This window comes from Mustelus asterias, chromosome 8 (assembly GCF_964213995.1).
Source record: "Mustelus asterias chromosome 8, sMusAst1.hap1.1, whole genome shotgun sequence".
Lineage (NCBI taxonomy): Eukaryota > Metazoa > Chordata > Chondrichthyes > Carcharhiniformes > Triakidae > Mustelus > Mustelus asterias.
In genome coordinates this window covers 82,483,274-82,510,777 of record NC_135808.1, presented here as the reverse complement: position 1 = coordinate 82,510,777, position 27,504 = coordinate 82,483,274, and the positions used below count along the sequence as shown (strand labels likewise).

The window sequence follows — 27,504 nt, the reverse complement described above, 5'->3', positions numbered from 1 at the left end:
TGTTCCCACCTACCGGCATGATGTAACGCTGGCAGGAATCACGGGTTGTCTGCAAAAACAGACATCAGACATGATGACCACACCCAGAGGCTCATGAGGCAAGCGTAGCCCTCGGGTGGTTGGGGCAGGACCTACAAGAGGTGGGACCTACACAGGGCAGAGCCTTTAGGTGACCCCATAGCGGGGCTTTACTTCACATGGGGGGGGTGCGATAGAGGTGGGAACTCCAATGCCCAATAGACCCGATGCCAGTGATTGGGGGCAGGGGGGGTTGACCGATGCCAGTGATGATGTGGGATGGGGGGGTCTTTTATGTGGTTTTGAGACTGGGGTGCCCTTTAAAAACGGCATTCCAATCTCTGTGGAGCCGGGCTTGCTGGCGTCTTTCGGCCCCGCCCCTCACAATAATGGTGCAAAACACACCCCTGCTTTAAAATGGCAAAGTGTGGGAGGATCTGGATGGAAAGCTGTCAGTTTCCCTGGGGACAATCACATTGGTTTTCAGTCTGAACCTGACACTTTGCCACTTTTTGGGAAAATTCTGCCCGCTGTCTAAACTCACATGTGAAAACTGACTCTTTGGAACAAGACATTTGCGTTTGCCTGATATAAATCTCTCCGAAGGGATATAACTATGAGAAGTTATTTGTTGCTGCTACTGCACAGATTACAAAGGAACAACTGTAAAATCTAATAGTTAAGCCATACTCAGGAGATGCATTTTGCTGCTGTTATTGCAATCAAAACCATATGAAACATAACTTCCAAATTTTCCCATCTATATTTCAGAATTATATAAACCGGCCGGGATTTTCTGGCTGTTCATGCCCTGCCGCCATTGAAAGTGAGGATGGAGAATTTGGCGCTCGGCCAAATCTCCGTTCACTGCAGCAAAGTGCCGCTGGTGTGAACAGTCAGAAAATTCCGCCCAACTTGTACTAACGTGAAACAGTGGATTTCATGAAGGATTTGATAAGTTAAACTTGGTTGTCACAACTCGGTCAGTATTTGATCATTCAATTTTCAATTTTATAGAAAGCAACGACCACAAGCATGTCCACACTTTTCTCCCTATATCCCTGAATGGATTTGTCTGATGCTACAGTATATATAAACGAGCAGCGAATACCTTTGTGTACCTTGATTAAATGGCAAATGTAAATCCATGGGCAGCACAGTGGTACAATGGTTAGCATTGCTGCCTCACAGCGGCAGGATCCCAGGTTCAATTCCGACCTCGGATCACTGTCTGCGTGGAGTTTGCACATTCTCCCCGTGTCTGCATGAGTTTTCTCCGGGTGCTCTGGTTTTCTCCCACAGTCCAAAGATGTGCAGTTTAGGCTGATTGGCCATGCTAAATTGACCCTAGCGTCAGGATTACTAGCAGGGTAAATGCATGGGATTACAGGAGGGGGGCCTGGGTGGGATTGTGGTCGGTACAGACTCGATGGGCCAAATGGCCTCCTTCTGTACTGTAGGGATTCTATGAAGTGGTGGCAGGCTTTTCAAACATAGAAGATTACATATCCAAACCTAAAATATATATTTTTCAGAAACAGTCTATGGATGGTAATCAAGAGTAGGAATCCTGGCCTATCTCCTTCTATACCAGGGGATCGTAGGCCATTTGTAACACACCAACTCAGTACATACCCAAGATCAAACCGAGAACCTTCCTTCTCTGTGTGGTTCAGTTCCACATTAAGCGGCTAGCATGCCAGCTGTACATAAGGATTGCACCCCAATCTCAAAATCACGTTAAAGACGCCTCTCCCTCATCATCATTGGCTTTGCCCCCAACCAACACCCCACCGCCCCTACCACACCCCTACTAACGCAATCTTCCCTTTGCTCTAAGCATGTACATTACCTACAAAAGCAAAATATGACAGATGCTGAAAATTTGAGATAAAAGCAGGAAATGCTGGATATACTCAGAAGTTCTGGCAGCATCTGTGGGGAGAGAAACTGTTAACATTTCAGGTCTGTGACCTTTCATCAGAATTGAAAAAAAGTTAGAAATGTAACAGATCTTGAGCAAGTGAAGGGAATGGAATTAGTAACAAGATCAAGAGAGTCTGTATTAGAGAGGAGGGAAGGAGGGATTAAATAACAAAAGGCTTCACGTGAAAGGCCAAGCAGAGTGGTAATGAGACAAATAAAGAAATAAATAATGTGTCTAGAGGAACTAAAACAGAAAATGCTGGAAACTCTCAGCAGGTCTGACAGCATCTGAGGAGAGAGAATAGAGCCAACGTTTCGAGTCTGGATGACCCTTCGTCAGAGCTCAGAGTGTGTCCAGAAGTAGTGTGAATGGCAGGATCCCGAATAGCTGTCACCTGAAAGAAAAGCAAATGAGAGAGAAAAAAGAGTAAAAAGATAAACAAAACAAATGAGAGTAAAGGTTATGATCTAAAATTGCTGAACTCAACGTCGAGTTCATAAGGTTGTAAGACATCTTGTTGAACGATGGCTATTGTCAATGTGTGTATATGCTTGCAAAACTGTGCAGAGATGACCTATGGTTATCTATAAGGATGTATAGTCTTGGTATGAAGAAAAGCAGTTTTATATATTTATATAGTGTGTTGTTATATGCTCAGGTTTCTCTGAGGCACTTGATAGCTAATGAATTAATTTTGAAGTAAAGACAGTAGGTGGAATCTTGTGTCCACACCCACCGCGTGTTTGGTGGCAGGGGACATTTAATCTGATGGAGAATAACGGGTGGGGACCCTGCTACCTTCCCATCTCCACCCCAAATAAGTCTGTGGCAGGAAAACCATCCATGAGTTTTCCCTGCCCGCTGTCCATTGAGACCCTTGGCAATTAACACCCACTCAAGGGTCTCATCGTGCCAGTGTTGGTATTAACCCAGTGACGGATGGAGATGCTCACTATGCAGGGAGCACAGCAAGCAATCCCATCTGGGGTTGCTTGAAGGCTCCAGGGAAGGGTGGCCTTAATTTAAAGACGCACAGTGCTTAATTGAGGGACCCAGCATTGGATAAAAAAGGGTGCAGCCTGCAGACAGCTACCACTCCCACCCTGCCCAGCCCTTGCTCCCAAACCTTCCCCAGCCACCCCCCACCCAGGATCTTACTCTTGCCATCACTCACTCTGGCCTGGGACCCAGTGATGGTGCTAGGCCTCAGGTGGGTGTCGTATCAGTAGCAGCCACCGCCTCCCCAATGGTGCTACCATTTAATAAACCTGCCAACCTCTGATTGGTCGGGAGCTCTCAGTGAACATGAGTTGCTCCCAGGGGATGACCTGCTGCTGGCCTATCAAATGCTTGTGTGGAGCAATATGCAGCAGACCTTCCCGAAATAGGATGGTGCAGGCTCTCCCTGGCTTGCAAGCTGGCAGTCAAGCCTCCCGTTGCCTCCACAAGGATCTATATATGCAGCGTTATGATATCGCTAGAAATGGTATGCTGGTGGTTAAGGTACTCGACTCGCAACACAGAGGTTATGAGTTCAAATTTCATCACAGCAAGTTGTGAATAGCTTCAGAAAATGGCTCCGAAAGCTGTTGGTTTGCTGTAAACATCCAACATATTCACTAATGTCCTTCAGATGAGGGAACCTATTACCTCTTCCTGCTTTGGCCTATCTGTGACTTTAGTCCTACAGGACATGGTTGACGCTCAGTATCCTCAGCCCCATCCCCCGGCTGCTCAATGCTGAAAACCAATTTTTTTTCAAACATGTGTTAACTATGATATATGTACAATTTTAAATGTCTGGTGGTGCAACCCTTAATTCTCTCTTGCTGCCTGTAAAACTGCAATGAATCTTCTGTTCATGATGCACAGGAAGCAATTAGAGAAAGTGTTCACATTGCTTCTGGTCAGGAAAGCCACATTATGATAATGGGTTTAAAATGCACTATAACCTCATTCATTACTGTAAGGCTGCAAAGCGCAATAAGTGTCAGTTAATTTCATGAAAATTATCTTCTTTGGTCAAGGCAATTTATCCTTGGCTCTGAAAAACAAATTCGACTCCATTTGTCTGTTTTGGTGCTCTATAAAATGAGGATTGTCTAGGAGCAGAGATATTTTTCCAATTTTAGCACCCACAGCAGTCATTTTAAAACCCGCCTGCTGCTACCACAAACCACCAATTCGGACCCAAACTGCTCTAACCATTAAAACAAATGATCAGATAACTATGTGGACCGCTTCCCCGCATTCTCTATTTGCGCTGATAGTAGGCAAGATTTCCTGTGGATTTTTAAAATTGCCTTCAAGTGTCAGTACTGCCAGATGCATTGCAGCATAAAACGTCCCTCTGTCCTGTCCCAACAGCATGCTTTAAACCAAACTGCTGAACTGACCCCTGACCCCCTCACCCTCCCCCTGACCCACTGCACTATTGTGGATTCCTATTTTCCAGCTAAACCATTGTTATGGTCTCTTCTAATGAGACAAAGAAAGAGTAGCCTCTTTTTTATGCTGTTCATAAGTTCATAAGATATAGGAGCAGAATTAGGCCATCTGGCCCATCAAGTCTGCTCTGCCATTCAATCATGGCTGATGTTCCTCATCCCCATTTTCCTGCCTTCCCCCCATAACCCTTCAACCCATTACCAATTAAAAATCTGTCTAACTCCTCCTTAAATTTACTCACTGTCCCAGCATCCACCGCACTTTGGGGTAGCGAATTTCACAGATTCACAACCCTTTGGGAGAAGTAGTTTCTCCTCAACTCTGTTTTAAATTTGCTACCCCTTATCCCAAGACTATGACCTCTCGTCCTAGAATGCCCCACAAGAGGAAGCATCCGCTCCACTGTTGATTCATGTCTGGAGAGAACAGGTCCGAAACCAAGAAAAATTATTTCTATTAGGGCCCTCGCAGTTAGCTCAGAGAGCAAATGAAGCAAGGATATTGACTGTGATGTTAGCCCAACAAGGGCTTGTCCACTCTCCATTATTTCAGTAAAGGTAAATAACTTGAAGGAATTAACAATAGGTTTGATAGTTCTCTGTGTAAGGAACTACAAATTTGATCTGTCACACGCAGGCAGATTATGGCTTATTTTACAAATAAGGTTGGGAAGTCCTAAATGGTACAGGTGAGAAGAAACGAGAAAATTACTTTCAGTGCAAGAGTACATAAGTATAAAGCGAAAAATGCATTTAAAACATCTTAGAAAAAATGACTTTACTCAAAGGTCGATAAGTAGTTGGAATAATTTAGGAGGTAACGAAGTAGACTCAAAGAGGTTAGGTAAGTTTAAGGTACAGTAAGATGCCTGATTAAGTGAGCTTAAATATTAGCAGGCTAACATGAAAGAGCTGCATCTCCTGTTCTCTTCCCTGATTTTTATTATTTTCTAATCATTTTTTACTTATCTGTGTGGGAATGGTACAAAACCCAGGCCCCAAAGAAAGTATGCCAACTTGCAGGAAGATCGAGTCCTCTTCCTTTACAATTGTAGTCATTTTTTGTCATTAGTTTGTGATTAAAAGGTATTTTACACCCATCCACAGCAAAATGGCTATGGGTGGGGTTTCACAGAGCTGTGTCACATTGTGAATAGCCTTGGTGAATTGCAACTTCCCAATATGATTTTATATTATATCAGTAAATCATAAAAGTTAACAAATGCACACAGTGATAGAATATTTATTGCTTCTTAAAACTGCTCCAACAGATCAAGGAACCAGAAGTGACTGTTAGTTTTCATCTGGAGGTCATAGAACTAAAATTAGTTTTAAAAACTTTCAACCCACATTAACCAAAATTTCACACTTCTGCAATGATGGCTGTTCTTATTTTTTAGTGTTACATTTTGTTGACAGTTCTGTCTAGACTAGTTATAAAAGTTACCTGTTTTTGGATAAGTGTTTACTACTATAATTTATTATTTACTTGGGCAGTATAACACCAATGTGGAACCCGACAGCTACCGGCAGGAACCCCAAATTGCTTTGAAAATCATTTAATTGGAACCAGCCTTGATCTGTTTATTTAGCAATGACGAGCTGGCCCCTTGTGCTGTTTGCAATAAATGCCCTCACATCACACAGCTGTTAAAAAGTATTTATTTGAAAGCAATGCTCTCAGACCAAGGTTTTACATTCTCTTGAAATGGCCTATTAATGGTTAGCAACAAGGTTCCCTCTAAGGCGCACGGCTATGCAGCAGTTCCTACAGCAGGTTGTGCACAAGTCAGCCCCATTAAGTTGCTGTGTGTACACAGGCGTGCACAAAAATTTAAAGGGCCCATGCACTAAAACGAATCACCAGGCACTGCAAGAAAAAGACTACAGCGTATGCTGGTTGGCAGTGCTTCCTTTTAGCTCCATTTCCATCTTCCGCCCTATTCAACGACAGAAATTAAAGCAGTTTGGGGCATTATTCTATTCAACAAGACAGTTCCATTAGCAGAACGAATCTCCATCAAATTTATGTTGTGAGAAACACACAGCCCAGAATTAAAAATTATTCATTTCATTTTCATGAGGGATGGGAACCTGAGCAGAAAGATATGAGAGAGGGAAATAAAGATAGAAATGAAAGAAAAATAGTAAAAGTGAAAGGCAGAGGAAACAAGGGCTTGCAGCAAATAGGGTCAAAGAAGAAACTGTGGCTGAGATATTCTGCTCCCGTTAGTGTCGGGCAGGTTCGGCAATGGGAACAGAAAATATTGTGAGAACTGCAAACTTTCATTTTATGTCAACGTAAACATGTATCGTGATTGTTGCCTCCCTCCATCAGTGACAGGGTGCGTTTCTGATATAACAGACTAACGTCTGATTATCAGGATCCGACACCAGAATCTTGACCCGGCAGAAAATGCATCTACGGTGGCATGATGGCAGAAATCACAACTAGTGCCCAAAGTGTTGCACCTGGCGATAAGACTTCCAAGGGGAGCTCAGGTGAGAGCAGTACATGCGGCATGACCTGGGAACTGCCAGGGAACAGTGTTCAGGCAGTGACTGGCTAGTGCCAAGGGGCAGTGCCTGGGGGTGCTGGGGGGGTGAATGCATGGAATATTCGGAATAAGGTGGACAGATTAACAGTGCAAGTTGATATAAATAGGCATAATATGAATTAAATTATGGAGACATGGCTGCAGGGTGACTAAGGTTGCGGGCTGAATATCCAAATTGATATTTAGGAAGGACATGCAAAATGGAGGTGTGATGATGTTTTAGTTAAGGAGGAAATCAGTGCAACAGTGAGAGAGGATATTGGCTCAAAAAATCTAGATATAAAATCAGTCTGGGTGGAACTAAGAAGCAACAAGGGGTGGAAAATATTAGGGGGAGTTATCTATAGGCTCCAAACAATAGTGATAAGATAAGAATGAAATTAAACAGGAAATTAGATATGCATGTGCTTATAGCAATCATGGGTGACTTTAATCTACATATAGACTGGACAAACCAAACTAACAATAATACTGTAGTGGATTAGTTCCGGGGGTATGTACGAGATGGCTTTTCAGAACAGTATGTTTAGGAGCCAACTAGGGAACATGCCATCGTAGAATTAGTATTATGCAATGAGAAGGGGTTAATTAATAACCTTTTGTGCGGGGTCTTTTAGGGAACAGTGACCATAACATGATAAAATTCTTCATTAGGATGGAAAGTGGAGAAGCCTGATCTGAAAATAGGATCCTAAAATCTGGTCTCCATGTACACTAGACACTGAAAGCAAATATGTTGGTACAGCAAGCACTGAGGAAGGCAAATGGTTTGTTGGACGTCATTGCAAGACGACTTGAATACAGGAGCAAGGATGTCTTACTGCAGTTGCACAGGGTCTTGGTGAGACCACGCCTGGAGTGTTGTGTGCAGTTTTAATTTCCTTCTCTAAGAAAGGATAATTTGCCATAGAGGGAGTGCAGCGAAGGTTCACCAGAAAGATTCCTGGGATGGCAGCATTGTTATAACAGGGAAGATTGGATCCACTGCGCTGGTATTCAATTGCATTTAGAGGGTGCTAATTGAAAGGTATATTCTGACAGGGCTGGACAGATTAGATGCAGGGATGTTGTTTCTTCTGACTGGGGGGGGGGGGGGATCTAGAACAAGAGGTCATAGCCTCAGGAACCAGGTTAGGTCATTTAGGATTGATATGAGGAGAAAATTCTTCACTCAGAGGGTGGTGAATCTGTGGAATTCTGTGGAGGCCAAGTCACTGAATATGTTTAAGAAGGAAAGGTAGATTTCTAGGCGGGGATTCTCCAGTCTCACACACCCCCGCTACTGCTGACAACGAGAATGGAGAATTTGGCACTCAATGCAAAATCCAGCTGCCGGAGAATTCTGGCCCTAGATTCTAAAGGTGTCAAGGTGTATGGGAAGAGCTTGGGAGTATGGTGTTGAGATAGAGGATTAGCCATGATCATACTGAATGGCAGAGCAGGCTAAAAGTGCTGAATGGCCTACCCCTGCACCTATTTCCTATGTGTCTATATTATCAATTATGTTTCATGTGGGATGTTCGTCCCCGTTTTCTTACTCCTTCACAAGCTAGAAAACTAGTAAAGTGTATCACTAAAAGATTTGAAGAAAAACAACTTTGCTGTTATTTTACAGAAGATTTCACACCTACACCATGAGCATGTAGAATCACCAGCACTAAAGCACTCTCCCCGATGAGCTCAACGCATTCTCTGTCCGTTTTGAGCAAGTGGTCAGTGAGGGCCCGCCTTCTACCCCAGAAAGCGTGCTGGTATCCGAGGATACCAAGTCGGTGTCCGAGGTCACCATCGCAGACGTCAGAACAGCCTTCTTGAAAGTCAACCCACGGAAAACAACTGACCCAGATGGGATTCCGGGACAAGCACTCCTATGCAGCTGGTGAGGGAATTCACAGACATCTTTAACGTCTCTTTTCACCAGTGTGAGGTCCCTACCTGCTTCAAGAAGACGACTACCATCCCTGTACCAAAGAAAAGCCAGGCAGCGTGCCTTAATGACTATCGTCCGGTGGCTCTGACATCTATCATTATGAAGTGCTTTGAAAGGTTAGTCATGGCACAAATTAATTCTGGCTTCCCAGATTGCCTGGATCCACTACAGTTTGCCTACTGCCACAACAGGTCCACAGCAGATGTCATCTCCCTGACTCTACACTCAACCCTGAAACACCTGTATAACAAAGATTCTTATTTATTGACTACAGCTCAGCTTTCAACACCATTATTCCTACAAAACTCACCTCCAAACTCCGTGGCCTGGGTTTCGGCTCCTCCTTCTCTGACTGGATCCTTGACTTCCTAACCCACAGACTGCAGTCAGTAAGGATAGGCAACAACACCTCCTCCACAAGCATCGTAGGCTGTGTCCTCAGCCCCTTTCTATACTCCTTATATGCCTATGACTGTGGCCAAATTCCCCTCCAATTCGATTTTCAAGTTTGCTGATGACACCACTGTCGTGGGTCGGACCTCAAACAATGATGAGACAGAGTACAGGAAACAGATTGAGAATCTGGTGAACTGGTGCAATGACAATAATCTCTCCCTCAATGTCAGCAAAACGAAGGAGATAGTCATTGACATCAGGAGGCATAGTGGAGGACATGCCCCTGTCTACATCAACAGAGATGAAGTGGAAATGGTTGAGAGCTTCAACTTTCTAGGTGTCTAGATCATCAACAAGCTGCCTTGGTCCCTCCACGTTGATGCTTTAGTTAACCAATGCCTCTACTTTCTCAGGAGGCTAAGGAAATTTGGCATGCGCGTTACAACTCTCACCAACTTTTACAGATACATCATAGAAAGCATTCTTTCTGGTTGTATCACAGTTTGACATGGCTCCTGCTCTGTCCAAGACCACACAAAATTACAAAAGGTCATGAATGAAGCCCAGTCCATCACGCAAACCAGCCTCCCAACCATTGACTCGGTCTACACTTCCCGCTGCCTCGGAAAAGCAGCCAGCATAATCCACGTACCCCCACGTACCCCAGACGTACTCACTTCCACCTTTTTCCATTGGAAAAAAGATACAAAAGTTTGAGGTCACGTATTAACCAACTCAAGAACAGCTTCTTCCCTACTGCCATCAGACTTTTGAATGGATCTACTTCATATTAAATTGATCTTTCTCTACACTCTAGCTATGACTGTAACACTACATTCTGCACTCTCTCCTTTCCTTCTCTATGTATGGTATGATTTGTCTGTATAGTGTGCAAGAAACAATACTTTTCACTGTGTACTAATGCATGTGACAATAATAAATCAAATCAAATAAAAAAACAGATCAGACATCATTTAGGACAAAGTGTGAGACAAGGACATTATCACAGCACAGAATAGCATGCTGAATGATCATCACCAAAGTGAATAATCTATAAATTACCAAGCCTTAGGGAGTAACGTTCACTAAGAACAAAGGAAATTATGGAATGGTAAATCAGAAGTCAGGGTTCATAGTGACGTAACTGGAAAAGAAATGTTTACAAAGTAGTTCTATCATATATTGAGCACCAGTATTCACAACACATTATACATATTGCGTAAATGATACACAGGCATGCAGATCATTCATTAGCCAGCCACTGCCTGTCTGCAGGCTAATCCCTTGGCAGCCAGCTATGGTCTAGAATTTCTGATATGGATATCAAAATGAATCACTAAAAATAAACTCACTGCTCATCTTTTTGTTGACCTTACACATGCATAACCAATATACCAAAGCCAGCATTTTGTACTTTAGCTCTGATCAAAATTAATAGGTGGACTAATTGGCAGCCGGCTAACTTATTTGTTAGATTAATGCTTGCAAAGATGTTTTGTAAGGTATCTTGTGTACATTACAGCAGAGCTCCCCTGTAAGCATGACATCTAAGTGCAGGGAATTCCCTGGATAATGAACACTTAGCACATGTTATTAAGGATGCAAGAAACCCCTAAAGGGGTGGGGGTGGTCAGTAAACCACAGTATCACTTTCCCCTGGCTTTGTAAGTCTGTACTCACATCAATATCAGTTCTTTTTCTTCCTTTTGTCTGATGTCTGATATTTTGTGGTAATTAATAAACATCAGTCATCCTCCTATTATATGTATGTACCTTTCAAAAACTCCTACTCAGAAAAATATACACTTACTGCAGAATAATTTAATGTCATTATGATTATTATGCACATTCTTATCTTTGTCATATTTTTCTTCTCATGTATTTTGCAGAACATAAACGAGGATAGAACTGATCAGAAGGAAAAATAAATAATATACTTGAAGCGATAATCTGCACATGTTGGATATCTAAATTCAAAAAGGAACTGGAAACGCAGCATGTCAGACAGCACCTATAGACTGGACAGATGCGTAAAAACCTTGGGTATGGACATTTCAAAGCACCAAAAATATTAACCAAGCTGGTCTGTCCACTGAGGCTCTATGAGCTGTTAAGGAATTTCAGCATTTACTGTTTCTATGTAATAAACTAGCCTAAAGATTGTGATCATTCCCAGCATTTACTCCTACAATAAAAGTCCCCTTTATAGCTTATGCAGTATCCTCAAATTTAGGTACCTGCAGAAATTTGTCACTATCCTGCACCCACTCCATGATGACCCAAAGTGGCTCATCAGCCATCTCAATGTACCACTTGTAGCCATCAGCCCAGATACAGTCCTGGCATTGGAGACTAACTGTGTTGGGATCAACGTATGGTGAGTCATTTGGACATGAGTAGCATGCAGCCAGGCTGGGGTAAAGGATGGTTTGTTTGCTAGCTCACCAGAGGGCAAGATGAAACTGAGCACTGAGATAAGGACCCTAACGGTGCAGCATACAGCAGTGCAGTAAATGGGTATATACACTAAAATGCAGGGTATATTGGCTGGTCTGGTGAACAGCCTCCTGACACTGTCAAGAAGCATGAAAGAGTCTGGCTCCAACTTGGCAGAGGGCATGACATAGAGCTTGTCCCCCCCATTGTCTCTGCTCCATCTTCCAGCAGTGCTGCAGACCCAGAGACACTGCAACACCCATATCTGTTGCATCCTTTGTGTGGCTAGATCACCTATTATTCTGCTCTATCAATCAGCCCCATGAAGATGCGGCACTGTATTCTAGCAATTCCAGAAATTCACAGAAAATACGGGGGGCACAGTGGTTAGCACTGCTGCCTCACAAGGGCAGGGATTCAATTCTGGCCTCAGATAATTATCTGTCTGGCGTTTGCATATTCTCCCTGTGTCTATGGGTTTCCTCCGGGTGCTCCGGTTTCCTCCCACACTCCAAAGATGTGAGGGTTAGGTTGACTGACCATACTAAATTGCCCCTTAGTGTCAGGGGGGATTAGCAGGATAAATATGTGGAGTTGCGGAGATAGGGCCTGGGTGGGATTGTTGGTGCATTCGATAGGCTGAATGGCCGCCTTCTGCACTGTAGGGATTCTATGATATCCAAAAACATTCCAGAAAAAAAATTATTTTACCATAATCAGGGTGCCTGGCCCTTTAAAAACACTACTGCAGGGTCCATCTTGTAACTTCTTGAGTAAATAATAAAGAAGTTGCCTGGACTTTCATTACCCAAATTTGCAATAGCTGGTTGGGCTGTTTGATGTCAAGATAGAGCTGATTTAAAGTCTTCCTGATGCATGGAGAGAATACACTTACATGCACTCATATCCTTGCAGAATGCCACACAGGAAGCAACCAGCAGTGTGTGGGGCTCATGGAGAATGGCACAAGACTGCCATAGCTTTGCTGCCACATGAGGCAATTTTTCACCCAAAGGATTCGGTTAATGTGCAAAGCAGATATCAGGAGGGTGGCAACATCAATAATAAGTAATTAATAAAAAATAACTTTTGTTGGGAAACTGTGCCACACGACAGCATTCTTTCATTTGAAACACTTGGCATGCATACAATTACCATATCTTAGCACAGTTTCATTTCTTTTGACTTCCATCTTTGTGGTAAGCAGCTGTTGTAACCCAGCTGATCAAGTCATTTCTCTAGGGTCCTAAGGGCCTCTGATTATGAATGATTTATCTGAGTGAAATGTCCCATGTGTTTGCGCCAGGCAACTTGCACATTCAGGCCTTAAAGCTATTACCAGTGCTAAGAAAAATTGAGTAGACCAGGGCAGACATAATTGGCCTATGCCTGAATTTCCTTAATCTTTTATGTCTATCTATTGTTTCTTGCACTGGAATGCTTCTTGGACCATTATAATGACTTACAACCACCACCTCAGATAACGGCACTGCACGTACCTTGGAAGCTAATATGGGTCGAGGCTAAAGAGCCATACACATGAATATCTTACAATCATATTGGTTCAATAATAGTACAAAATTATACACAGAATTCTAATCCCAGCAAAACAGATATTTTTGTGCATCCTTTTTTGTGATTAAGAAGAATTTTTTTTTACAATTTATTCTGACTGAAACTTACCTGTTCTTCACTTTCTTTATGTTTCAATGTATTTTTACAGCTTAAGAATGAGTCACATTAAAAACCATAAAAGCTCCATGATTGCATGTTCTTAAACATACATAAAAGATGGCTTGAAATTTTAATACTTAAGGGAGGAAAATATAGGGTGAGCCCTGCACTTTCCTTGGGTCTTGGTTGTTTATGCTGATTTCCACTTGCTTATTCCAATTATCGTACGTTAATGAGATTGGCAGTAAACTCAGATGTGAATTAATACAGGCAAAATAGGTACAGTTTCAGGTCTAACTTTTGAATTAGACTCCCCAGGAAATTGCACCCCACAGTCTACATCGGATTTAAGAGAGAGCTATATTTTAACCAAGTGTGATTGTGAAATGATCTGGCAGCATGTTCGGTAATTTTTCAAATTTTAAAACTGGTCCCATGGAGACACACTGTTCTACAAGGACTCACAGTTCTCCAATAGTTTTCCGGAGTTACATTTTTCACATGTGCAGCAAGGTAGTGCCTGCTATAGGACTGCTCAGACATGGCGGTTGTTCCACCTTTGTTCTTCACCTGACATCCACAAAAGTGAACTATTCCCCTCCCTGAGGCCAATTGTAGCACACACACACCCAACCCACCCACTGCGGCAGTTGAATCTGGAACCAACAAACTCAATACAAACAAGGAAACAGAAGCTAGTATTTTTGCAGTGTTTTACTCAGTATCAAATCACACCATGCATTCACCAACCAACAATTGCGCAACTTTGTTAGTGTTACTTTGGATAAAGGCATGACTGAGATTGTCTCACAGATAATATCTAAATTTGTGTATGAGGACAGTAAGTAGTCTCACGATACCAGGCTAAAGCCCAACAGGTTTATTTGGTAGCACGAGCTTTCAGAGCATTGCCCCTTCATCAGGTGATGAAGGGGCAACGCTCCAAGAGCTCGTGCCACCGGATAAACCTGTTGGACTGTAACCTGGTATTGTGAGACTACTTACTGTGCCTACCCCAGTCCAACGCCGGCAACTCCACATCATGTGTATAAGGAGCTCACCCCTCATGCATTCAGCAACTTTACTTACAATTCCTAATATAATCATATAGAAAATATGGGCGGAATTTTGCACAACACAGCGTGCCGCTTGAGGTGAGAAACAGAGTGTGCAAGCTTTCTCTACAGATGCACTGAGAAAATCCTCTCCACCCATCCTCCATGGATACAGAAACAGCCCCCCACCCACAGCCACTGGGGCAACCCACTCCCCTACATGTAATGGGAACTCCCCCAATGGAGCTCCACAGAGGTTTTGCCCCTGTCTCTGCCCCAGCAATGCCACCTTGGCATACTGTAAGGCTGCCATTGCCAGGGTGGCACTGTCCAGGCATATCTGTCTACGCCCCCCCCCCCCCCCCCCCCCCCCCCCATGGGGCTATACTTACCTTTGTGTCCCCAATGGGTTCCCCTCAACTGTTTCACATTTTGCAGAAGCAGTTAAAATCTTTGCTGGCAGGGAATTCTTTATGTGGGGGTAACAAATGACGGGGAAGCTCTTTCAGTGTATTTAAATTTACTTCAATATGAAGGAACTCATTACAGAACGCAAGAGGTGGGGAATATCAGAAAATGAGAATTCGCCAGCAAGAATCCCATTTTCCAATTCTCATGAGATTATTGCGCTCACGTCGCCATTTGTACTCATGGCGAACACAGGCGCAAAATCGGCCTCCAAGCCAGAAAAATATTTTCCTCTGAGTCACATGATTAGTTGATCCCTCAGTGTCAATGTGAAAGGATCACCAACCGACAAATTGCGCAACTTAGTTAGTTTCAGTTAATGTCATTCAGAGGCACCTTCAATGGAAACAGAGTCTCTAACCCTTGGAAAGTACGCAATAGTTTTGATTCCTTTGTGGACTATACATTCATCTCAATTTAATGCTCTATCTTTTATAATGAGGAATGTTTCCTATGGCAGAGATATAACTTATTATGGGGCGATCAACTTAGGCCCAGATTTTGATTTCTGGGTCTGGGACGCAGAGACAGGAGAGTTCTAAGTGTCTATCGCAGACTTCACGATATTGTAAAAAAAACTCTCATTCATAAAAGCCCATTTATTACATTTACATTACTTCAACTAAATAAAGCCTGATAACAGCAGATATTGAATTCAAGTGCACAATTCTTTTTTCAATAAGCATTGGAATTCGTAGTCCCACATAGTATCGTGGAATCATAGAATCCCTACAGTGCAGAAGGAGGCCTTTCGGATCATCGAGCCCGCACCGACAACAATCCCATCCAGGCCCTATCCACGTAACCCCACGTATATTTACCCTTCTAGTCCCACTGACACTAAGGGGCAATTTAGCATGGCCCATCCACCTAACCCGCACTTCTTTGGACTGGGGGAGGAAACTGGAGCACCTGGAGGAAGCTCAAGCAGTCACAGGGAGAACGTGCAGTGACCCTAGGCCGGAATCGAACCCGGGTCCCTGGCGCTGTGAGGCAGCAGTGCTAACCACTGTGCCACCGTGCTGCCCACATGGAAGAGTCTAACCACTTGTAGCCGTCGATCAAACAATGAAATGGCAAGCATCCTGCTGTGATAATGGATGGTTGTGAATCAGTCATGTAGCACTAATTAAGCAACAAAAGTTTATGTCAACAGAAAGAGAAAAAGCCAAGCAACCAGTTCTTTAACACTCCAGAATTTGTTTTCAAAGATTTATAGGCAGGACTTTTAAATGCCTTGACAGCTTCCTTTGAAAGGTGCTTTTGACAGGTTCCCTTCACATCGGCTACTGACAACTGATTTTGACAGGTGTTTTGACAGTTCCAGCGAGCTTGACAGTAATGAGTTTATGCAATCTTTACACACATTGGGCTGTTACATCCGATGGAGTGGCAATTGAGTCAGATTGCCACTATGCTTGAAGTTCTCATCATGAAACCAAGGTGACCATCTCACCCAACCTTCTGACTCAGGTGGGGCAAGATCTGGACAGTGCAGTGTATTCCCGGGGCCCAGCATCAAGGGCCATATATTTGCAAACAAGTAAGCCAAATCTCCTTTTTTAACCACATGAGTCAAGATAAATTTAAAGGCTTTTGACAAGGCAGGGACAGGGAGAAGCTCGGTGTATCAGGTAAGTGGGTAGGATTGCAAGGGGTGGGGAGTGTTGAGTCATCAGGCTGGGTTGGGCCTTGGAGATGTTGGGCCTATAGGGTGGGGGTTGGGACCCTGGGCGGGGTCGGGCAACATCTCGAGGGGGTCAGGTCACGTTGGGTCTCCTGGCAGGACGGGCAGGGCTTAGGTTGCGTCATGGGCGTGGGGCATCAACTCAGGTTGGGCCAGGCTTGGGAGGTAGTTGTGAGTGGGAAGGTGGGTGTGAGACTCTGGCAACCGGGGGGTGGGGAGGGGGAGTGCATCATATCTGTTGGAGGTGGATCCCTGGGGAAACAGGAGAGGCCGTGTGGGCGTGTGCAGTCCTGTGGTGGGGAGGCTCCCATGCTGGGGTGGGAGGAGTATTGTGGGAGGGATGGGTTTAGTCAAGTAGTGGGGGGGTGTCTCCTGTGGATTTGGGGGGGGCAGTCCCTTGTGGGGTGGAAATGGGACCGCACAATAGTTACCCAAAAGTTAGAATTGGTTTGAATGCTTCTAGGTAACAACTGATGTAAGATTGCTGAAACCATCCAAAGTTTGGGATTTGAATCATTTTCAGATGGTTCCCAAAGCAGAGCATTTGCCCATTGGAAGTTTGCACTTCCCAGGCAACTGCCATGTAAGCCTTACCTGGGAATATCAGTGGGGGATCCCCAGTGCATCCATGGGGTGTTCCCCCAAGTACGATATCCTAAGCTCAGAAGTTATGATCCATTACCTCCCCAAAAGGACACCTGATCTTCACCAAGGTGTCCCGAGACCAACTCCAAAGTTTTGTCCACAAATGGATATCCAGTCCAGCCTATCCAGGGGGATAGGTTGTGGTGAAACTCTCGCTCTTAATTTTTTCCCTGAGTCTCTGCATTAAAAATCCTGGAAGCATTTAAAATACTAGTTTCTTATAATGTTTATTTATTAGTCACAAGTAGGCTTACATTAACACTGCAATGAAGTTACTATGAAAATCCCCTAGTCGCCGCACACCAGCGCTTGTTCGGGTACACTGTGGGAGAATTTAGCATGGGCAATCCACCTAACCAGCACATTTTTCAGATTGTGAGAGGAAACTAGAGCACCCGGAGGAAACCCATGCAGACACAGGGAGAACGTGCAAACTCCACACTGGCAGTGACCCAAGCCGGGAATCAAACCCAGGTCTGTGGCGCTGTGAGGCAAAAGTGCTAACCACAGTGCCACCATGCCACCTCCTTGGCAGCTGAGCAATTAAAAAAGTCATTTTCTATAATCAGTCACCTGCCCTTTCTATGGATTCCATATTATGAGAACATACACCTTACATTTATAAACACCTGATATGTCAAGATTTGTAAAAGTTCTTCATGGAGAGAATTCCTTTTTGAAGTGTTTTTATGGTATACATAGACTTTCAGGAAGTCTTTGACAAAGCTTTACATGGAGAAAATTGTAGTGTATAAAATCAGATGGGGCGGCACAGTGGTTAGCACTGCTGCCTCACAGCGCCAGGGACCCGGATTCAATTCCCGGCTTGGGTCACTGTCTGTGTGGAGTTTGCACATTCTCTCCGTGTCTGCGTGGGTTTCCTCTACATGCTCTGGTTTCTTCCCACAATCCAAAAGACATGCTGATTAGGTTAATTGGCCATGCTAAATCCTCCCTCAGTGTACCCGAACAGGCACCAGAGTGTGGCGACTAGGGGATTTTCACAGTACCTTCATTGCAGTGTGAATGTAAGCCTACTTGTTCAGTTTCACACAACGTTAAAAGCAGAACCAAAAATGGATAAGGTTAATGAAATATGTTCATATAGTGCATCAATACCAATACAGACTGGTTGGGCTGAATTATGTTACTCCTAAGTAATTTTATTGATTTTAATCAAAATGAAAATCAGGCTGGCACCCAATCCACAATGTCGGTATAATGTTGGTGCACAAAATCTACCCCATTATGTTACCTTGCCTAAAATTTCCAACCCTGGTAATTCTCATGGGTGGAAGTGAATTTAAAAAGTTAAAACTTAACATAAACATTTTCTGAAATTGAAAGCAGGATACTGGTAGGGTATTTCCAGTGATAATTTGCAGATGAGCCAATTGTTAACACTGTGATGGATTATTGCTTTAATCAAATACAGACTGAATTATTTAAGTGGGATGGCTTCCATGCTGAGAAAAACAAAGAAATAAATATTTATCAGTCCTGGCTGAACATGTTTAAGTTAAAGTAGTCAGCTTTCTTTCTACTGGTGACAGCACAAAATTTTATTGGCAATGCATCACGTTTTTCTGCTATCCTGGCTAGGATTTTATGTGGTGACGGTGGCCCCACTCACAAGACTGCCTCCACTCAGCCTGGAATCCACCACTGAACTTCATGTTGTTTAGGCAATTAGTTACCTGAAGTCATGGCCTTGCCACTGTGAAGCAAAATGAAGCAGAACTGCTGGCCTTCAATTCCAGGAAAGCCACTAGGAACAGTGGCCACTGCTGGGATTGCAGCAGGCCCTGGACCAGCGACCATTGAAGAGGCCTGGAATAAAGGTCAATGGGGTTTGGGAGGACTGGGGACAATCAGGCAGACCTGCTTGATTGGGTATGTCAATCCGAAGGAGTGGCTCTTGCCACATGGTGGCCCTCTGTGGGCCACAGCATGCCCAGTCAGGAGGGAATCAGGAAGGCCACCAGGTTTTACTGAAAGGTGCTCATCTGCCAGTGGTACAATACCAGCGGTGGTGCGAATGGGCCTTTAAGCAACCATTAATTGACCTCAGATCTAAGGGCAGTCTGTCCACCTACCAACTATCACATCGCTGGTAAAATACCAGCAGAGGTGGGAAGTTGGTGGGCACAGCAACCACTTCAATTCTACTCTATTTTATGCCCTCTCACCTCCCAACATAACTCTAAAGATGGGGCAGGTGGCCTATTACTCCAGCTTCTGTTATCTACAGTGTCCCCACAATATTCTGCCTAGGTATATCATAAAGTATTGAGACCAACTAAATGGTAAAAAAAAATTCTTATTGTAATAGCAAGTACCTTAGTAGTTGATTAGAAGAAATGACGAGCCAAGAAGCCAATCTCAAGCCAAATTGAGGTATCGCCATGAGTGAAACACTCGGACCTAAATAAATATTTGGCCCCTTATTCCGAGGCTATGGCCTCTGTGTTTTAGTTTCCCTGCTCAGCGGAAACAATCTCTCAGCATCTACCCTATCAAGCCCCTTTGGAGATAGCCTCTCATTATTCTACTCCCAGAGTATAAAGCACCGTGGTGCACATGCTATTCTTTGTTGTCACACTGCTCCCTCTTAAAAGCAAGTGTTGAGTTGAGTGCAGGGTTTGCATGGAACAACTACATGTTATACTGGTCACTTCTGAAGTGTTGAAATCAGAATTCATCCTGCAATCTCCTTTTCTGACACGTTCCTCCCCATGTCATCAAAATTGCATGATTCTTTTTATCAATTTTCCTCCCCTACCATCTCCAGGCTTGACATTATTTCATCACTGGACTTTCTTTTTAAACTTTACTATTTTAAACTTGCTAAACTCCTTCCCCATGAATGCTGGTTCTTTACCTGAATTTGTCAACAAAACGTGCTCACACATTGAAACTAGATTTCAAGATGCACTACTGATCTCACTAAGGCTGATTACCTTTAAAAGATTTAACTTTGAATACAACCCAACAAATTGCTTTATTCGATAAAACATACTTTTTTGTCCTAGCTTTTTTAATAGCTCAGGTAAAACTGGATAAATTTAAAAATCTATCGGAATAGTACCCCCAGGTTTTCTTCCAGGTATCACACACTATTCAAAGCCCTCACTGGGGTGACACATCTCCTTTTTAAGGCCTGTGAATGTTCGTTTGTAAAGAATAATAGTGCCAGATATTAAAGATATTACTTATTGAGAATACCCCTTAACTGCTTCAGGTGCTCATCTTCGATTTGACCTGTAATAACATTCTATTACAAAGTAATTTAGATTCCCTCTGGCCCTTCCATCATATTCTAGCGACTAGGAGGCAGAAATGATCGTATGTGGTCTTGAGTGATGACAAGTGACCTGAGTGCTGATCAGTTTAACACAGACACCTTTCATTAGTAGGCAGTTGCATGTCATACACACTTATTTATTTAAATGGAAATTGTGCCAGGGGGCTTTAGGACCCAGAGGTAATCATTCAGACAAGACTTTTTGGAGACAAGCTGCCGCATGTAACCTCCTGGAGAGAGAGAGAGAGAGAGAAATCCTGCATTGGAACAAATAGCCGAGGGCTGCAGCAAAACCTTCGAACCGTCGCCGAAATCACGATTCGGAAATCCGACTCACCGGGAAACATAGTCATCAACTCCAGTGACCCATCAGTCAACAGGGACTGGATGGAGAGAGGCCGTCCAGTCCCAGCCAATTCACAACGTCAGATATTCCGGCTGGCCCTAATTCAAGGGAATGTGCTTACCTTCCTGCGCTGCATTTCCAAGTTTGGTCCTTTTCCCGAGCCCAATCCATTCCCCGGGATGTGTCTGCGCGGAATGGTTTGCGGCGACATCCAGAGAACCGGGGAAGGGGGGTTGCGTTAATCCATCGGGTAGCTGAGATGAGACTGCATGGCTGGTCCCTGGCAGGGACAGGATGATACAGTGTGTGTGTGTGCAGCTGTCAGCGCGGCTGATCAGAGAGGCGGCGCGCGCGCACACACAGGGACCTCTGTCTCACGCTCCAGCCTCCCCGCTGCTAATTAGACAGAGCAGCTGTTTGCCAGGGAATGACTTGGCCAGGTAGCCTCTGAAACATCCACACTGCCCTACTGACAGGGATGGACATCACCTCAAAGCTCAGCAACATACTCTCACTGGAAAGAGATGTCAGTCTGAAGACATGTACCAACCATTTTCACAGTAACTTAATTGCAATGTTAATGTAAGCCTACTTGTGACACTCATAAATCAACTTAAACTTAAAGAACAGCTTCTTCCCTGCTGCCATCAGACTTTTGAATGGTCCTATCACACATCGAGCAGATCTTTCTCCTCACCCTATCTGTTAGTGCAACACTATTCTGCACCCTCTCCATTCCTTCTCCCCTGTGTATTCTATGAACAGTATGTTCTGTCTGTATAGTGCGCAAGAAACAATACTTTTCACTGTATACCAATACCATGTGACAATAATAAATGAATTAATTCAATTCAACACATCTGGCCAATAGGAATTTAAATTACCCCAAAAATAACAAAATACTTTTCCCCCAGAGTTGAAAGATTGGCAGGCTGAAAAAAGTCTAATTTATTATTTTAAAGTCCCTTAGAATTTACCACAACCAGAAGGCAGTTAATTATAGAACCATAGAGTCATAGAGGTTTACAGCATGGAAACAGGCCCTTCGGCCCAACTTGTCCATGCCGTCCTTTTTTTTAAACCCCTAAGCTAATCCCAATTGCCCGCATTTGGCCCATATCCCTCTATACCCATCTTACCCATGTAACTGTCCAAATGCTTTTTAAAAGACAAAATTGTACCCGCCTCTACTACTACCTCTGGCAGCTTGTTCCAGACACTCACCACCCTCTCTGTGAAAAAATTGCCCCTCTGGACACTTTTGTATCTCTCCACTCTCACCTTAAACCTATGCCCTCTAGTTTTAGACTCCCCTACCTTTGGGAAATGATATTGACTATCTAGCTGATCTGTGCCCCTCATTATTTTATAGTCTTCGATAAGATCACCCCTCAGCCTTCTACACTCCAGAGAAAAAAGTCCCAGTCTATCCAACCTCTCCTTATAACTCAAACCATCAAGTCCCGGTAGCATCCTAGTAAGTCTCTTTCTAGTTTAATAATATTCTTTCTATAATAGGGTGACCAGAACTGTACACAGTTCTTGTTGCAAAATTGTTGCAAAAGATCTGATACTGGCATTTCTACTTGACCTCAGAACTTTGTGATGGTGCTAATTTAAAGGAATTATTTTGTTCAATGATCTTGCAAACAGGTGCACACTTCGGTACTGCCATGTTTGAACTGATGTCACATTCCCTATGCTGTTTGGCACAGCAAAGGAAAAAAACTTAAAATGCTGGAAACACTCAGGCAGGTCAGGCACAGCGTTTGTGAAGGGGACAGAGTGGACATTCTCGGTGTGGACCCTTTGTCAAGAAGAATTCTCAGGGCCGGAAAAGATTGAACATTAAGCAGGAATAAGGCCAGATAATTCAGAGAGGAGCACTATGGCATGGTGGCACAGTGGTTAGCACTGCTGCATCACAGCGCCAGGACCTGGGTTTGATTCCTGGCTTGGGTCACTGTCTGTGTGGAGTTTGCACATTTTCCCCATGTCTGCATGGGTTTCCTTTGGGTGCTCCGATTTCCTCCCACAGTCCAAAGATGTGCAGGTTAGGTGGATTGGCCATGCTAAATTGCCCCTTAGTGTCAGGGGGACTAGCTAGGCTAAATGCTTGGGGTTATGGGGATAGGGCCTGGGTGGGATTGTGCTTGGTGCAGACTCGATGGGCCGAATGGCCTCCTTCTGCACTGTAGGATTCTATGTTCAATTTTGCACACCTAACCTTGACCATGGAGGGAGTGCAGTAGAGATTCACCAGAAATTACTAATTCTGTTATTTTAATTCTGTTATGTTAATTCAGAGCACAAAGTTGATGCTGGCGCATACAACAGTGCAACATTTCAACAGAATCTATGACCATTGATAGCTACTTCCACACCCAGGCAACTTCCTGTGCGGGCTTGTTACAAGCTGCTACTGGCTTTTGCAAGTAATGGCTTGGCAACCTTAATTTTGGAGCATAGCACTGCGGTTCACGTGGACAGAGAAACAGCTGTTTATAAACAACAGAGACTGCAGCAAAAATAAGCCCTTCAGTAAATTATTGAAAAGGTCTGCTTACAGGAATATCTGGTGGTGATGAACCCAAGCGGAATACCTAAAAATCCAGAATGTAACAAGAAATTGGAGTCGTTTCGACCAGTCCTTAAGCAAGTTTGTGGGGGAAAAAAACTAAAAACTGCTTCTGTTTCAGAGCATTGAGTTTGTGCCGAACCTGTGAATATTTGCATGTCTCCTGCAAATGCAGGACCATCAGTGACTGAATGGTCACAAATCAGGTGGTGTGAACCAGACCCTTGTCAGCTCTAAACTTCCCCTGACTGAGCGTCAAAACTCCAGCTCAGAACTGACTAAATCAGTGACTTAGTGAATGAATGTACTACTTGACACAGAACTGAGCAATACACACAAAGTTTGTTCTCCAGTCTGCACCATCTCCACTGATTTCAATCAGGGGAAGATCAGAGCTGACAACTGAATTGAGGCAGCAATAGTAGTACACTTGACATTGGACAGGAGAAAGAATCAGCCAGAGCTTCCATTCTGATCAATATCCAATGATTGCTGCTAGAAAATGTATCAGAGTGGACTTTGGCAGAACCAATGGATGGGTGGGGGATTGGTGATCATCGCCTTCCCAAACACTTTTGAAGTGTTCCAATTTTATGCATCAGAGCTTGTCCAAAGCTGACTGAAAATAATTTACTTGCTTAACTTTTGAATTCCTGATCCTAATTATGCTGCTGCTTTGTGTCTGATGTGAATGCCAGCGCAGTATTGTGAGATGGTTTCATGGTTGTATTTTGCCAAATCAGACAAGCCTGCACTTACAATCCCCAATCTGTCGACGTTAGCTCTGTCTCTGTGTGCATGGACATTTGATGAAAATAAGGCTTTGTTGTTGTGCCCCATATAGCCAAATAGCCAGTCATCAACTCTCACCATCTAAGCTCAAAGATGAAGAATGCCCACTTAGGTAAGATATTGGATAGAGCCTAGCATTCATGGAACTTCAGTCAGTGCCATCATGAGAGGAGGAAAGAAGAACTGATGAAGGAGGAAAGAAGAAATGATGAAAACCTGTAATTGAGACACGTTCATCAGGATGATAAGCAATACTGCAATGTGAATTCCTGCCCTTCTCGACAAACTTTAAACTGCTTCGTGTATTAGAATGCTCATGGGACACAGTTCCAACCTCTGACCTGCTGGTTACTTCTTCCCATTAGAACAGTTCCTGAATCTTAATCTTTTGGACTGTCCCATAAGGATATTGTTTCTATATCTCAATAATTAATGAACCCCCCACTTTGATAATGCTGGAAACCTAATGAACAATTGCTCAGTTAACTGTAGAAGTTTCATTGATGGAATATAGTTTAATATTTATAAAGAATTCCCCATTCTGTACTTATCTAATTTAAATATTTCATTTTAACAACATATTGTGTAAATTGAGGTTGTACTCAGATGTATTCAAATCACAACCAGACATCACAATGTATGTGTAATATGACCTGAAGGGGAAGTCAGTTCAAAGAAATATTCAAAAGAATCATTATTCAAGATTATTGTGTGTGACCATAGTGTTGTATGGTTTTACAGTTTTATTACCCTTACTATCATTCACAATGTATCCTTCACATAAAAAAATCCAGATTGTTTCCAGTTTCTGAGATTGCAGTGATATGAACAATGTTATATTTCTTTAAACATTTACCCTACATAACAACAGCCTCTGCACTTCAAAAAGTAATTTAGTGCATGAAGCTTATTGAGATATTTTGGCAAAATAAGACTCCACATAAACATAAGTATATAATACATTATAACTTTTAAGCTACCCGTTATTCAAGAGGGTGTGTTAGCGGTTACAGGCTGTGGTCAGTCTGGAGCCTGTGGTTATTGTCATACCAATCTGGTTGACTGACTGTCTGAAAGTAAACAAGTCCAGCACAGTACAAGTCAGTGATATAGTTTCATTTGGAGGCTGTTTTTAAACTTTGAATTATTTTTTAAGTAAGGTAACTGCCATTTGAGGCAGTTTTATCAATATTTTATCCACACAGATTTTGTTTAAGTTATTATATAGGGAGAAAAATGTGTTTCTATCTTGTTTTAACTAATTTATGTGAATTGCTTGGATTGTTATTTTAACAAAATCAATCACCTTATCTAAAATAATAGGTCAAAAGTTTTATCCTTGTCTATAAATCCTTTCATTCTCAATGTCAACAATTTCCTCCAACACTCTTCAGCTCTGACCTATTGTGCATTCTCTTTCTCCTCCGCCCTTCACTCCAGTATGGGAGGCACAGCCTTCAGTTACCACATCCCATGAAACAGAAATTCACTTTGCCAAACCTTGACACATTTTACTACTTTGAAAAGCCTCCTGAAAATCCATCCATTCAAGCACATTTCTTATAACTCACCTCCCTATTGGAATCTGATTTCTTCTTTGTAAAGCTCCATAGGAAATTCCACTGTTAAAGATGTTCCATTGGTGCAAGTTGTGGTTGGGCTCAATATTACAATAGAGATATATTCACCAGCCCTCACCAACCATCATGTCTTTACCTAACTGGGTGTTACAATACAATCTTGAACATGAATAGTAGTCATTATTCTGAACTCCATGATATCAAAACTGAATTTATATATAATATCATAATGGGGATTTACATGTTGTTAGATGAATGTATAGCTCTTGATTAAAACACTCCATCAGAATGCTTTGGTTCTTAAGAAATTCAGTTGGATTTGTGGGAAGATAGTCTGACATGGCTTCAAAGGGAAGAAAAATCAGGAAATGTGTATAGCAAGTGACCAATTCAATATTGCCCAATTTATGTCTTTGCCACTAGATAAAATTATGGTAGTCTTATGTAATTTCAGCATTGCTGAAAAAAGAGCAGGCTGTCAAAGCTTTTTGTCTTGCACTCATCAGGACAGACACAAGAATCCTGAATTTCAAAGGGAGCAACAAATTACACTGCATGAGAAAAGAGGTGCTGATTGGTTGGCAAGTTGATGCTGATTGGCCAAGGCATTGTCATGGAGAATGCACCAGGGAATTATTATTGCCCACAGCTTTTGTTTAATTTTTTAAAAGCTTAATATCTGGACATGTTCCTTTTGCCTGCAGAGGACAGGTCCCTGTGTATAAATATATGTAGCTTCTAGCAAACATAAGTGAACCACATTGCAAGCCCAACTGTTAAATGTAAATTGGTTGTTAATTAATTCATAGTACACTCAGGATTGTTCAGCAAATGCAAAATCACATCTAATGTTAGACATTTGCAAGCACAGGCTGGTTGAGTGTAGTCAGTACTTTGCCTATTGTGAACAGCCAAAGGGATGAGCTGTTTGATATGATTCGCCAGTTGCTAGGAAGAATGGGACCTACATACTGGCATTGCACTAGCACCGCAATCCATATATCACATTACTCATTTGTGCAGTAGGTGGAACATCTTTTTGGCTTGACAGCAACATTAATGGAAAATACAAATCATGTTGCTACTGCATTGCAGCAGCATGGAACTGCTAGCTTCACCTGTTGCTCAATTTCTTTTACATTTTATCCTTCCAGGATAATTTGAGGTAAAGTGGGCACTATTCAGGTCCAAAAGTGGTGGCATTCAGGCCATTCACATGCAGGAATCTGTCCTCTGGAGGTAAAAGGAACATGTCCAAGCATTGCATCTTTTTCAAATTAAACAAAAGCTTGGGGACAGCAGTTCCTTGGTGCATTCTTCATGGCAGTGCCTTGACCAGAGTTGACTCGCCAACCAATCAGTACCATTTTTCTCATGCTTCCTTTGAAATTTGGCATTCTTGCATCTATCCTGATGAGTGGAAGATGAAAAGCTTTGACAGCATGTCTCTTTTTTCAGCAATATTCAAGTTCTGTACTACCAAGAAACTACCTTATGTAATTGTACATTCAATATTTTTCCCTAAGCTTTCTTTCAGCAACTTTTATTCAAAAGTTAGAACAGCCAAGAGCCAGGTTCGGATAAAGCAATATCAAGTTTTTACTTCAGTTGTGAGCAAACAAGATACAGTCAGTGACAACATTCAAATCTCATTGCAAAATAC

The 27,504-nt window shown here is 42.9% G+C and overlaps 1 protein-coding gene across 2 annotated transcripts in view; it reads right to left on the bottom strand.

The window, feature by feature from the left end:
- The window catches only part of pde4dip (phosphodiesterase 4D interacting protein), a 425,654-nt gene extending 404,427 nt beyond the window's left edge, over nucleotides 1-21,227 (bottom strand). For both annotated transcript variants that reach the window (XM_078218377.1, XM_078218378.1), the window contains exon 1: nucleotides 21,013-21,227. In XM_078218377.1, the coding sequence (XP_078074503.1) occupies nucleotides 21,013-21,062 (50 nt within the window). In that variant the 5' untranslated portion in view covers nucleotides 21,063-21,227. The remainder of the gene's footprint in view (nucleotides 1-21,012) is intronic.
- Nucleotides 21,228-27,504: the final 6,277 nt, after the last annotated feature.